A 13377-nucleotide genomic window follows, 5' to 3' on the forward strand; every position below is an offset into this window, starting at 1 on the left:
AAATTAATGTTGAATTCTAAGTCACAAATTAGCTGTAGGCTGAAGAGCACAATACAGAGCTGTTACTAACACAGCAGTTCCCTACTAGAAAATGGCACTGCTTGAAAGAACGTGTGTGTGTATGTGTGTGTGTGTGTTTTCTTTCCGTTAATATTAGGAAAGTTCGTGGTGTGTGTGTGTGTGGGGGGGGGTTGTTAGAAGTCCTGTGTGTGACCCAATATCTGTTCTTTCGGATTTCCATCTTAAAAATTCAGATAACATGCTTTTAGCCCTTAGCGAATATGATATTAAGTTGGAAAACAGGTGCTCCTCTGTTTTCAGTGAAAACAAGCCTGCAGCAGGAGTGGCTTTTTGTGTTAAAACCAAGGAATTCTTCTCCACCGCAGCCAAATGGAAAACTAGTAATTGCAGCCTTGGCTGCTGCTGTCACTGTATTCTGAGAGCCTCGTTTCCTAACATTGAAGTTTTTAAAAAATGTCATTAAACATCAAGAGGAGGTTCTCTTGTCACCTTCAAACACTATTTTTTAAAACCTAGAGGTGTCACCCAAGTCCGGGCACACCCACCGCACCTCGGTTTGGAATTACTCTTTGGTTATGCAAATCTAAAGCGCTAGCGCGGGGCTCTCCAGCTGGGCGCCCGGTAGGGGTGCGCGCAGGCCCCGCCGGGAGCGCGCATGGCCAGCGCCTCCGGAAGCGCGCGCGCGGGCCCAACAGGAAAGCCGCAAGCATCACCCGCAGCCGGAGCGCCGCGGTCCTGGGTACCACGCGCCCTCAGGAAAACCGCCCACAGGCCCTGCAGCATCTCGCGAGATCTCGCCGGCTCGCCCCAAGTACTGCGAGTTTAGAACTTAAAAAAAAAGAAAAAGAAAAAGAAAAAAAGCGAAGGGAGTCCGCAGAGCCGGTGCCAAAGCCGGGCGGACCGGGGAGGACCGCGGAGCGGGTAGCCGCGGCGGCGGAAGGGGCGGCAGCGGCGCGCTGGTCGGGCGCCCGGAGGCGCGTGCGGCCGCGCCTGCTCGCTGCGCACCGTGCGGAGGCCGGCGCTCTCCAGGGTCGGCGCGCGAGGCTGGCCCGCGCAGGGCTTGGGGCGGGCAGAGGGGCGGGCTGAGCGGCCCCGCCTCCCGCGTGCTGCACCGAGCGCCGCGGCCCCGCCGCCGCGCCTTTAAACCGCGGGGCCGGCCGCACTCGCGGGCACTCGGCTGGCGGCTGGCGGTGAGCGTGCCGCGCGGGCTGAGTGGCGGCGCCGCGACACTCTCACCCGGCTCCTCAGCCGCACCGCCAGCCAGGGAACCCCCGAGCCGCGCTGTGCGCAGCGTTCACCCGCCCGCTCCGCAGGTCCCCGTGCGTCGGGCGGCGATGGAGCCCCGGCCCGCGGCGCCCTCGTCTGGTGCTCCGCGGCCCGCCCGGGATGGGGACGCGCCGCCGGCTGCCGCCGGGGTGGACCTGCCCGGCACAGCCGTGCCCTCCGGTCGAGAGGATGCTACGGCCGGGAGCCAGGCCGGCGGGGTGCGCGGAGAGGGAGCCGCGGCGGCGGGCGATGGGCTGGGCAGACCTCTGGGGCCCACCCCCAGCCAGAGCCGCTTCCAGGTGGACCTGGTTTCCGAGAACGCCGGGCGGGCCGCGGCGGCGGCCGCGGCTGCTGCTGCGGCTAAGGAGACCCCAGCGGCCGGGAAAACCGGCAGCGAGAGCGGCGTGACCAAGGGCAGCGAGGAAGCCAAGGGCCGCTTCCGCGTGAACTTCGTGGACCCCGCTGCCTCCTCGTCGGCGGACGACAGCCTGTCGGATGCGGCGGGGGTTGGTAGTGACGGGCCCAACGTGAGCTTCCAGAACGGCGGGGACACGGTGCTGAGCGAGGGCAGCAGCCTGCACTCGGGCGGCGGCAGTGGACACCACCAGCAGTACTACTATGACACCCATACCAACACCTACTACCTGCGCACCTTCGGCCACAACACCATGGACGCGGTGCCCAGGATCGACCACTACCGGCACACGGCCGCGCAGTTGGGCGAGAAGCTGCTCCGGCCCAGCCTGGCAGAGCTCCACGACGAGCTGGAAAAGGTGAGCTCGCCCAGATCTTCCTCCCTCCCTATGCCCTGGTGCGTGCTGGCCTCAGGATGCAGCCACTGACTCTCCCTGGTGAGGTGGCAACGCAGGACCCAGAGGAACGACTCGCTGGCATCTCGGGATTCAGCTGTCAAGTGTGGAATTGCAGCGGAATGTAACTTAATCCTTCAAAAGTTTGCAGCGGGTTAGGCTGGTTACGCGATCCAGCAAAGGCAGCTCTTAGCGGCCTTTCCCCGTCCAGTTATATATCTTGTGTACCCTGTCTCTTTCACCCAGTCTTGACGATGTGCTACCTCTTGAGTTACACATGTGTTTAGGCCCCAGAGAAAGCAGTGTGCAGGAGGATTAGAAGAGGCTCTCTTGGGACAGAATGGAGAGAACCTACTACCATCTGGGTCCTTTTAGATTGTAGTGTATGGTTTATAAGTATCCATTAGGGACCCTGAGTGGAAAGGTTGGTGTTTTAAGGAAAACCGTAATAGCATGTGTTTGTAGTCTATTAATTATTAAAGCTCAATTTTTGCAATCTTGGATATGGAGAGGACTATAGAAATCTCTTTTCTTTCTTCCTCCTCCCCTTCTTCTCTCTTTAACTCTCACTCTCTCACACTCTGTCAAGACAAGATCTCTATGTAGCCCCAGTTGTCCTAGAGCTTGGTACGTAGACCAGGCTGGGAACTCGCAGAGATCCACCTGTTTCTGCCTCTTAGCACTGGCATTAAAGGCGTGCCACTATGCTGAAGAGTATGGAAATCTCAAATCTTGGGGAATGTTGTTGTACGAGATAATAGTGTGATTTTTTTTTTTTTTTTTTTTTTTTTTTTTTTTTTTTTTGGTCGTTTGTTTGTAAACTCTTTGCAGGGAGGGCTGTGTTGTTGGGGTTGGGAGTGGTAGAAAGGTGTCTCAGAAGTCAAGAGTACTTGTTGCTCTTGCCGGGCAATCAGGAGGTTTCTGTTCACAGCACTCACAAGGAGGCTCACAACCATCTTTTACAGCTTCTCTTCCAGAGATATTTGATGCCCTCTGACCTTGACAGGCACCAAGCAGTGCCTATGGTATACATCCACCAATGCAGGCAAAACATTCAGACACATAAAATAAATCTTTTTTAAAAAGGGCTGTATTTCTTTCCTTCTTAAAGAACTGAGAGGGGTGAGTCTTTAGAGAGAAGAGAAAACACAGGAAAATTTTTTTTTCTACTCAAGGATGTCCATAGAAATAGTCTGGGGTCTTTGCAAAACCCCATTTACTTTGTAAACAGAAAACCATTCTTATACACTCTTATTGACTTTACTAATTGTTTTTTTTTTTAATGGCCTCAGAAGTCTTTTATTTCCTCCACGGGTTCAGATAATTATTTGAAGATAACATTGATGCTTTTGAGACCTGATTAATATTTAACTTTTTATGAGTTGAATTACTTGCCATCTGCCTCAGCAAGTCTATAATGGAATTTTGCGACTTCAGAATTGGTACCACACTGGTGGAAATGATCAGTGTAAAGAAGTTTATGTGATTTGTTTGGAGTGTGATGGTTCAATCTCATACGTTCTTATCTTAAAAGACTTGTCCCTCTGTTTGATAAAGTAACTATCACAGTTTGAAGTAAGTGCATTGGTCCCAACCCTTACAAGCTTATCGATTGCTTAAGAGGTTGACATCATTTAGCCTTAGATAATGCTACTTCTGTTCCATTGTTGTATTTTGTCATATCAGAAGCTAAACACTTTCTGATACCCATTCTTTTTTTTTTTACCCTAAATCTTCATAGACTCAAGTAGAAATGAAGTTGGTTATAAATAAATAAATAAATAAATAAATAAATAAATAAATAAAAGCTACTCAGCGTTGCAGGAGTAGTGGGGTGGTCAAAAGGATGACACATGACCACCTTCTGATTGGAGCTCTAGAAGTTGTACCTTATGCATATAGATTGACAAAAACTTTTGTAATGCTTTTAGCCCTTAGTGAATATGATAGATTTTCTTTCTTCCTTCCTTTCTTTTTGGTTTTTCGAGACAGGGTTTTCCTGTGTAGGCCTGGCTATCCAGGAACTAACTCTTGTACACCAGGCTGGCTTCGAACTCAGAGCTCCACCTGCCTCTGCCTCCCGAGTGCTGGGATTAAAGGTGTGCGCCACCACCGCCTGGCTAGAATTTCTTTAATTGTCATGTACTGTTCTCTGGTGGTGGAGTGCTTTAAGTGTAACAGGTGCTGAGAACTATGGAGAATCAGAGGAAGTAAAGGGTAATGCTCTACAGACTCGCTAGGAAAAAGGACTACAATTGTCTTTTTGTTAGTTTTTAAAGTGTTTTCCCTAATAACCAGCTGCAGAGGAATAAATATCCTTGCTGTGTTATGCAGCCATTCTAGGAAGAAGGCTGGTGGCTTTTCAGTTAGGAACTGTTGACTGGCGAAGGAGTGACTTTGTTGTCCAGTGCTCTGGGACTGTGAGATGATGGATGGATGACACATGGTGCAGCAAGTCAATACTATGCGTGCCTGCACAGACATAGAACAAACATTTTTTACTTTTAAAGTAGCAATAGGTATTTTTTTCAGTGTAGTCAAAGGAAATACCACCGATCAGGATATAATGGACCTAATTTTACCTGGGCTTTGGGAAGAAATAAATGTGGCATTGAGGCTGAGGCCTACCAGATAAGTTGATGGGTGGAATGACATTCTGGAACAAAGACTGTATTTATAAAGGCGGAGAGGAGAGAATTGTTATGCTCCATGGCCAGTTTTACTGTAAATGTAGCGGGAAGCTGTTGAGTGATTCTATGTGGCAGAACATGATCTGTTTTATTTGAACATCTTTGCTGGCCACAGAATGGGATCTGAGGTGTGGCTGGAAATGCAATCTTAAACTGTTGGTCTGACTTAGAGATTATAAGGATTTGTGCAAAACAGATTAGATGGGAGAGGCTGACTCCCAGGTTTTGCAATCGAGTAACTAAATAGTGGAGTGCTGCTGCCTGACTTGGAAAAAAGATTGAAAGTGGAATGGATTTGGAGTGCTGAAGAGAATTCTAGTTGTATTCTTTGTATGACACTTTAGAGTCATGGAGAGAGAAAGACAGAGAGAGAGACAGAGACACAGACAGAGAGACAGAGAATGTGAATGAATAAAGTACCTTAGTTATGAGTGAAAGAGTGCATTGGTGAAGGAATAGAAAGTATGGTCCAGGATTATGCCTGGGGAGCAGGCATAAAAATTGTTGGGGACTTCTAATAGCCTGGACAGCAGTATCGTAGAAGGACAGACAGAAAAGAGTTTTAAAGAAGGCAGACCCTATGCAGGGCATGATGGTACATGCCTGCAGCACTAGGAGGCTGAGTGAGGCTGGAACACCTTTTTGGTACAAGGCTAGCCACAGCTCTTTAGATGGTTCCAGGCCAGACTTGAGTTATATAGTGACACTCTGAAAAAGGTAGAGACTCTTTTAACAGTTGATGCTAGGAGTTGATTTTTTTTTTTTTTTAAAGAAATTGCTGTTCTGTGTCCCCCCCTTACACCCCTCCCATCGCTCCAGATATCAAAATAGCCATTTCTCCTATAGGAAGAAATAGGAAGTAGAGAGTACCAAAAAAATAAGTATCAATGGACAAGTTTAACACATGTGCTTGGGAACATAATTACCAAATGTGAGGTGGTAAACAGTCTGCTGCTGCTGGACACTTAAAGCGTCATTAACACCATCATCGTGTCACTACATTGTATGACTTCAGTAAGAAGCACTGTGCTGAGACATTTTCAAGTTTGCAGGTGTGTGTCAGCCTCAGGTATTGTTCTTTTGCTATGTCTGACCTAGGGTTAGGCTCACAGATTAGACTGTAGGCTAGCTGGCCACTGAGCCCCTGCTCTGGGATTACAAGCATGGGCTAGCGCACATACAGCTTTTTTTACTTTACTAAGTCATCTCTTTACCCCACCTTTCCACTTCCTCTCTTTTAAAAATAACATCACCTTTGCAGTTGTTCTTAGATCAAGGCTTAGAATCCTTTTGATGATGTTATCAAGTCATTGGATGCCTTTCTCATTACTAAAGGGGAAGGGAGTGAAGGAGGCAGCAGTATTGCGTCATTGAACTTTTCTTTTTCTTTTCATTTAATACCTAAGAAATTAATCTTTTACGTACTTTATTAATAATAAAATGATCTCATAGAAACTGAAAATGGTTTACTAGCCACTTTCATTAAAAACTGTAGAACTAGACTTCATACTTGTTTTTCTGTCTGACACTAGAATATTTTTTTTCCAGTGTCTTCTCTTTATCACACATTTCTGGCCCTCGCTCAGACCAGTTGTAAGATGCTTGAGCTGTCGAAAGGGAAACTTTGCCATTATCACTTTAGCATGTTGACATCCTGAGAATAATAAGGAGAAAGATACTTGAGATGATGCAATTGTTAATTAATCCTTCACTAGAATCCGAGCTTTTGTCTCATTAATTTTCATACAGAGATTAGGTACTTAGTACAGATCTGTTCACTGATGTATCAGGGCTGGCAGCTCCTGTCACTTAACAAGGGCTTTAAGTAAAACACTGAACAATTGCAGTATTGCGTCTAACACTGAGCTGCTTCTACACCCTGCTAGTGATTATTTCAAGATACAGCTTGGTTCCTTGACAGTCACCCTGGAAGAACAAGAAGAGAACAACTTGGGTGGTATCTGGGATTAGCTTCCCGATACAAGTAAGGGTGGGACTCTGCTAAGTATTTGCATGTAACAAAGTCACATATCAGCGTTGCTGAGGCCACAACCTGCTAAATCCATGTTACTGGCTGCTGTAGTCTGGTTTTCTGTTTCTGTGTTAATTCTCCAAGTAGATTAGCAACTGACTACCTCGGTAAAAAGAAAGATAAATTTTGGGATTTAAATGAGGTGAAGGAAGAAATGTGTACATTACTAGTCACACTTGATGCCTTGTCTGTGTATATTTGTGTTCATGCCTGTCCTGTGAAAGTAGAACCTGAAAGATAAAAACTGAGTTTCTTGGTTCTTATATGTTTATTATCTTTGCAGTGACGTTTCACATTTTTCATGTGTTTGGGAAGTCTATACCAATCAATCTAATCTAGTTCCTTGCTTCATGAAATGGGTGTAAATTCAGTCCCTCCCAAATCCTTACTGAACAGTAACAGCAACATCGTTCTAAGTGTGGCAGATGTAGCAGGGAGAGAAAAAATAAAGATAAAAAAGTCCCAGGACTTCCTAGTTATAGGAGAAAGTAGACAAATAAGTCAGATGTACTACTCTGAAGAAACTAAAGCAGGATGAGAAAATGGTGATTTGTTGCCATTTTAGAGTAGTTGGGGAAGGCCTTAATAAAGTACTATTAAAGAGGAAGGGGACCGCCCCATGCAAATACCAGGATGAATACTTTAGACTCAGACATAGGCACCCAAGACTGAGATGGGACTGTGACTGGTTTGGCTTAGAGACCAGAGAGGGCAGACTGATGCTGAGGTGCTTGGTAGGACAGAAGTTCAGGTACAAGGTGTTGTGAGAGGGAAGATTGGGGATTTTGCTGGTTGTTTGGATGAAGAGTGTATGGAAAAAGAGATGTTAGGGTTTTTAAGAGTGGAATTCCTATCTATGGAAGTAGGCAAGACCTAGGAAGAGCAGTACTGGTTAGGGGGATTCAGTGGCATATAATTTTGTAAATCAGTTTTCCAGTGGGGCAAGCCCTAGACTCTTGCCGCTACTAACTAATGAAAACTTAAACAGTTGTATATTGTAGCTGTTCCTAAGACATTCTCCCTCTGTAGAATGGGTAGGTTTGAAACAAGGTCTTCAATTACTAAGTTTCTGAGATGGGTAGTATGCATGGGGCCAGAGATGTTTGCTCTACTAGGTATATTGACTTTATTCAGGTATATTATTTATACAGGACTCTTGAGACAGAATACTTCTCTTTAGTATCTTTGCCATTGTCATATAAATGGTAAACCCAATAATACAGTGCTGTAATCTTTGTTTTTAACAGTCTTACAGGTTTATTAAAAACTGAGACCAGAATAACTCTATTGTTTTTCAACTTTTAGAAATTCATTCTTCTATGTAATGTTGCTTTCTTTCCTTGAGACCTTCTTGTAATAGAAGCAAGATGTCAACGTACACTGTTTTTATTTAAGATACCTTTATTTCACACTTGTCTTGGTGGACAGGTTCTTTTTTAGCCCTTTGAGTATGCTGTTCCAATGTCTCTGGCCTCCATTGTTGATGGAAGGAAGTTGGCCCACAGTAGAGAATGGACTGAAGGTTTACTCATTACCTTTTGTTTTCAAGTTTGTAGCTATACGTATCTTTGTCTATATCTTTTCTAGTTTTTGTTTTTTGTTTTTAGTTTCTTGTATCTGTAAACTATTTTATCTACTTCTCTCTTCTGTCAATTTTACTCTGACCTAGAGTCCATCCAGTGACTTTATCATTTCAAATATTGTGCTTTTCTTTAAAAATGTACCCAAATCTCGAATTTCTGAAGTTTAAAATGCAGCTTTCATCTCTCTGTCAAATACCTATTGGTAAGCAGGCTTAACTTTGGTTTCTTTACTAGTTGTCTTAAATGTTTGTGTTCTAAAGAGAACATTTGGTTCCTACCATAAACATTTGAATGGTAACATTTTCTCATTTGTTTATATATCTATTAATTGGAGGAGGGAAGAAATTAATGTATAGATAATACATTGTGGTGACCCTGAAATTTTATTTTTAATATTCTGCAATTCCTTTTCCTTTTTTTTTTTTTTTTGTTGAGACAGTATCTCATTATGTATGTTACCTTGACCTGGAATACACTGTGCATTTCAGGCTAGGATTACAGATGTGTGCCACTGTGCTAGGCTCGGACATGCAATAGCTGATATCTGTGTTGTACTTTGCCTCCCAGAAGTCTCTCCCAGCACTCTTGCTTTGGGGGCCGGCTCAGCTATGGGGTTTGCCCTTACTGTTACTCTCCTCTTACTCTCCTCTTTTACAGAAGCAAATGACTTTCCAGTTCCTTCGCCCATTCCAGGCTGTGTGGCTTCTCTGTTAACTGTGTAATCCACAGACAGTTTGAGAAGATTCCATAAAAAAGCAGCAAACTAGCTGGGTGTGGTGGTGCACACCTTTAATCCCGGCACTTGGGACACAGGCAGGCGGATCGCTGTGAGTTTGAGGCCAGCCTGGTCTACAAAGCAAGTCCAAGACAGCCAAGGTTACACAGAGAGACCCTGTCTCGAAAAACCAAAAAATAAATAAATAAACAAAAAAAGGCAGCAAACTCATGCTCTCACTAGTGCAGGTGCATAGATCGATTACCCAATGGTCTGTGCACTCCCCCCCAATCCTCCACTTTCCCTGGGTTCTTTCCATGAGCAAATAGTTGGGCGGTCAGTTGGCAGTTCTTGACTGGCCATTTAAATTCCTGACCAATCCACTTACTACATCTTCAGGAAAAGGAGATGTCATCTCTGGTTCTGATAAACTGAAAATGGGAAAGAAGACAGAAGACAGCATCTGTTCCTGTGAGACTCTCCTGAAGTACCCAGAGCTGTCAGCCGCTCATAGATTCCCCAGGCATGCTGCCTTTCCAGCGTTGACTTAGTCTGATGCTGGTTGTCAGGGATTTCTCTGGGTCCTTCCTAACTTTTGGGCCTTCTTCCTCTTAAACAATTGAGATAAAAGTTACACCGGACCATTGCTTCTTGTTAACAGAAAGTATACGCTTCCTGGGAATTCTAGCTAAGATATTTCAAGCTCTTAGTTTGTTGACATTAGCAAGTTGTGTGGGATTCGAAGTAATGCCTGTGTTATTATTTGTGAAACATTCTTTTATAATTCAGTCTTGAAGTTTTGGTAAAGAGCAGGCAGAGCTCGTCCTAGTGCTGAGTTCTTTGACTTGGGTCAGCAGTTCTGACTTGGTTCATTGTGAAGTCACATGGTCACACTGTCCACTTTTATCTGTGGCACTTGAGTTTTGAGCTTTGCATTAATGCCACTGGATATTAATAGAGCATTGTTAACCAAGGCAAATTGGATTTGTGTAAAACAATACTTTGTTTTGAAAGCTTATTCTGTTTGGGGAGCATTACACTGAGTACACCAATCACCGACAGCACGGAGAGGAAGTATTGGTACCCTGGAGATGATATAATTAGCTAGTACTTGCTAAAAAAAATTAGAACAAATAATAGAATAAACCCCTCACTTTGGCATTGAAATTTGCATATATATTTTAATTGCTAAGTAAGCTGTTTTAAATATAACATTGTGGCTTATGCTGTTAAATGGTTAAGAAACTTTGATATTTTAGGATTTTTATCACTACTTTAACCCAAAAATTACTTTTAGGATATGAATAGCTTTTTTAAAAAAACCTTCACAGTTTTAATGTATTATTTTGGATTTATTTAAAGCAATAATAATCAGTACTCAGTGGCTGTGAGTTCAAGGCCAGCCCAAGCTTTCATGATGACACCCTGAGACACACAGCTTGAAATAATGCCAGTCTTTCTCTTAAGAAATTCTTTGTTAGCCGATATAAGGATTTTTTTTTTTTTACACCATTGGTGTTCTGCCTCCTTGTATGTCTGTGTGAAGGTGTCAGATCCCCTGGAACTGGAATTATAGACAGTTGTGAACTGCCATGAAGGTGCTGGGATTTGAACACAGGGATTTTGAATAGCAGGCAGTGCTCTTAACTACTGAGCCATCTCTCCAGCCCCCAAAGTAACTGTTTGGGTTTGTTGGTTTGTTTGTTTGGGGGGGGGGTTGGGTTCTTCTTCTTTTCCTTTGGTTTTTTGAGACAGGGTTTCTCTGTGTTGCCCTGGCTATCCTGGAACTTGCTGTGTAGACCACTAGGCTGGCCTCGAACTTAGAGGTCTGTCTGCTTCTGTTTCTAAACTGCTGGGATTAAAGGCATGTACACTGCCATCGCCCAGCATGAGAATTTTCATGTTGTATAAAGGCATCACATTTTGTCTAGGCTTGGTGGTGTATGCCTTTAATCCCAGCACAGGCTGGCCTTGAAGTCACAGAGATCTGCCTGCCTCTGCCTCCCAGAGTGCTGGGATTACATACATTTCCTTTTTTGTCTTGTTTCAAGACAGGGTTTCTCTTGTATCCCTGGCTGTCCTGGACTCACTCTGTAGACCATGTTGGCCTCGAACTCAGATCTGCCTGCTTCTGCCTCCAGAGTGCTTGGATTAAAGGCATGTGCCACCACCAAAAGGAAAACTTGTTCCTCTTAAATAATCTCTTTGCCTAAAAGCAGGCTTGTATTTTGTGTACAAAACTGACCAAGATTTGATGCATGTGTATCTCAGCTGTGGTCATTTGTGAGAGGAGTTAGGAGTCCTGAGGGGTCTGCTTTTGATCTTCCCTTACCAGGATGGGTCAGAGCTGCCAAGCAGACACAGCAAGAGCAGAATGGACCAGCACCAGCACCAGCACATGTGTAGTTCAGAGAAGCTGCTACCCTTACCCACATAGGATCAGCTGGGCAAATTTTCTCTCCCTGAAGAGTAGCCGGGTCACCTAAGGACAACTATCTCACTAAAATATTGAGTTAAAAAATTGAAGTACCTAGCTATAGATTTTTGACTTATAACTCACAAATGAAATGTGGCACTGACATTTAAATTATGCTTTTATAATCATGGTGTGCCAGCCCAGTAGGCAAAAGCCAGGCACCCTCTCCACTTTTTATATGTCTGTCATATTATCTAGAGAACCTAAAGCCTTCCAGGATATGGTATTGGTGGATAAGGATTTTATCTCCACGTAGATTAGAAACCAGTTCTCTGAGAGGGCCTATAATGTAAAAAGCAAATTGAAAGGTGTGCAGCCTTAGGAAGGGTTAAACATTTACTGGAAGCTGCACTGACTATGGAAGATGTCCCCCAGGATGGTAAAGACTTGCTTTTTTCTCTAGTCTCTATTGGAAAACACACACACGCACACACACCCTACTTTAGGAGCACTGAGAAGCAGCTAGCATGCTGACTGACAATCTGTTAATATTGATGCACCCAATGAGTGAGTGAAAGGGCATGCTTCTCATGCATGCCCAGAAGCTGCTTTTGCAAGTGCCAAATCTGCAAAGGGTAGAAGAATATCAGCATTACTTCAGTGTCTTGTTGCACATTGGTACCATTAAGGGGCTGGCGCATTTCCCTACTTAAAAGATTGATATTTGGATGGCATTAAGTTACTCTAGAGACAGTGTTATGGTAGTTTCCCAAGCCCTAAAGAGACACTTAAATACAGTTCTGCCCCACTGTTCTTTAAAATGTAAGATAACCCAAACACCTTCCTTCTAAGTTAAAAAGGTATATAGTTTATTGTCTTTGCCTATTGTGCCTAAAATCACTTAGTAAAAAAAACCTTTTACAAAAAGCAGAATGAGTTTGTACTAAAAATGAATATATGTTAATAAACATTGCCTGAAATATTTTTAATAGTCTTTCCACTGAACTAATGGGCTGCACTCCTCAGTCTTAATGCTTTCCTTGGAGTTGGGTGGGGGCATGTGACAAAAATAGTTTTCTTAGGTATGAATATGGTGGCACATTTCTATACTCCAGCATGTGAGAGGATAAAAGGATAGTTGGATTTGAGGCCAGCTTGGACCACATTGCCAGACCCTCTCTCAGGAAACCAAGATCATTCCTGGTGGCTACACAATCCCCATTCCTTGGTTTTAGTATCTTTGTCCAGAGTTGACATAAAGATTGACTTATTCTGTTGTGCACTTGCAGAGAAACCTTTCTGGACTTCATAACTGGGAGGGCCACAGAAGAGTTTCAAGCATTTAAGAAGTAGCTGGGCACGGTGGGTTAGGCCTATAATTCCTGCACTCCAGAAGTTCAAGGCCCACCTAGCCTGTATGACACTTTGACTCCAAAACAAGCACAAAAGTAGTTCAGTGGCATGTAGATTTGTGTGCATGCATTAATAACGACATGCATATAAGATAGTTCTCCCTATAATATTGTATGTTATAGATAAAGCTGTGTTAAGGTTTTTAATTGTAGTTGCGGGGGGGAACCCTTGGGCAAATATTTGTACTTAGGTACAGTTTTATTCATTAGTTTTAAAAGAAGAATCTTGTTTCATTGTAGGCTCTCTAAAATACCGAATGATAGTTTAGTATTTGGAAGAATTAGCTCAATATGTAGGAACTCTTTGCTGTATGTTCTGTGACTACTGTGTGGTAAATCTTGTACCGTAGGTTGGGAGCATTTTCCATTGTATGCTGAAAAGATTATTAGGACAAGTTGGTGCCTAATCAGGAATATTTTTTTTCAGAACCGC

The 13377-nt window shown here is 44.0% G+C and overlaps 1 protein-coding gene across 2 annotated transcripts in view; it reads left to right on the plus strand.

Annotated features, from left to right (window-relative positions):
• Positions 1-1207: 1207 nt before the first annotated feature.
• Positions 1208-13377, plus strand: part of Slc12a2 (solute carrier family 12 member 2) — a 68160-nt gene continuing 55990 nt past the window's right edge. For both annotated transcript variants that reach the window (XM_051163270.1, XM_051163271.1), the window contains exon 1: positions 1208-2060. In XM_051163270.1, coding sequence (XP_051019227.1) covers positions 1356-2060 — 705 coding nt within the window. In that variant the 5' untranslated portion in view covers positions 1208-1355. The remainder of the gene's footprint in view (positions 2061-13377) is intronic.

The sequence above is a fragment of the Acomys russatus genome, chromosome 20 (genome assembly GCF_903995435.1).
Source record: "Acomys russatus chromosome 20, mAcoRus1.1, whole genome shotgun sequence".
In the NCBI taxonomy this organism is placed as follows: Eukaryota; Metazoa; Chordata; class Mammalia; order Rodentia; family Muridae; genus Acomys; species Acomys russatus.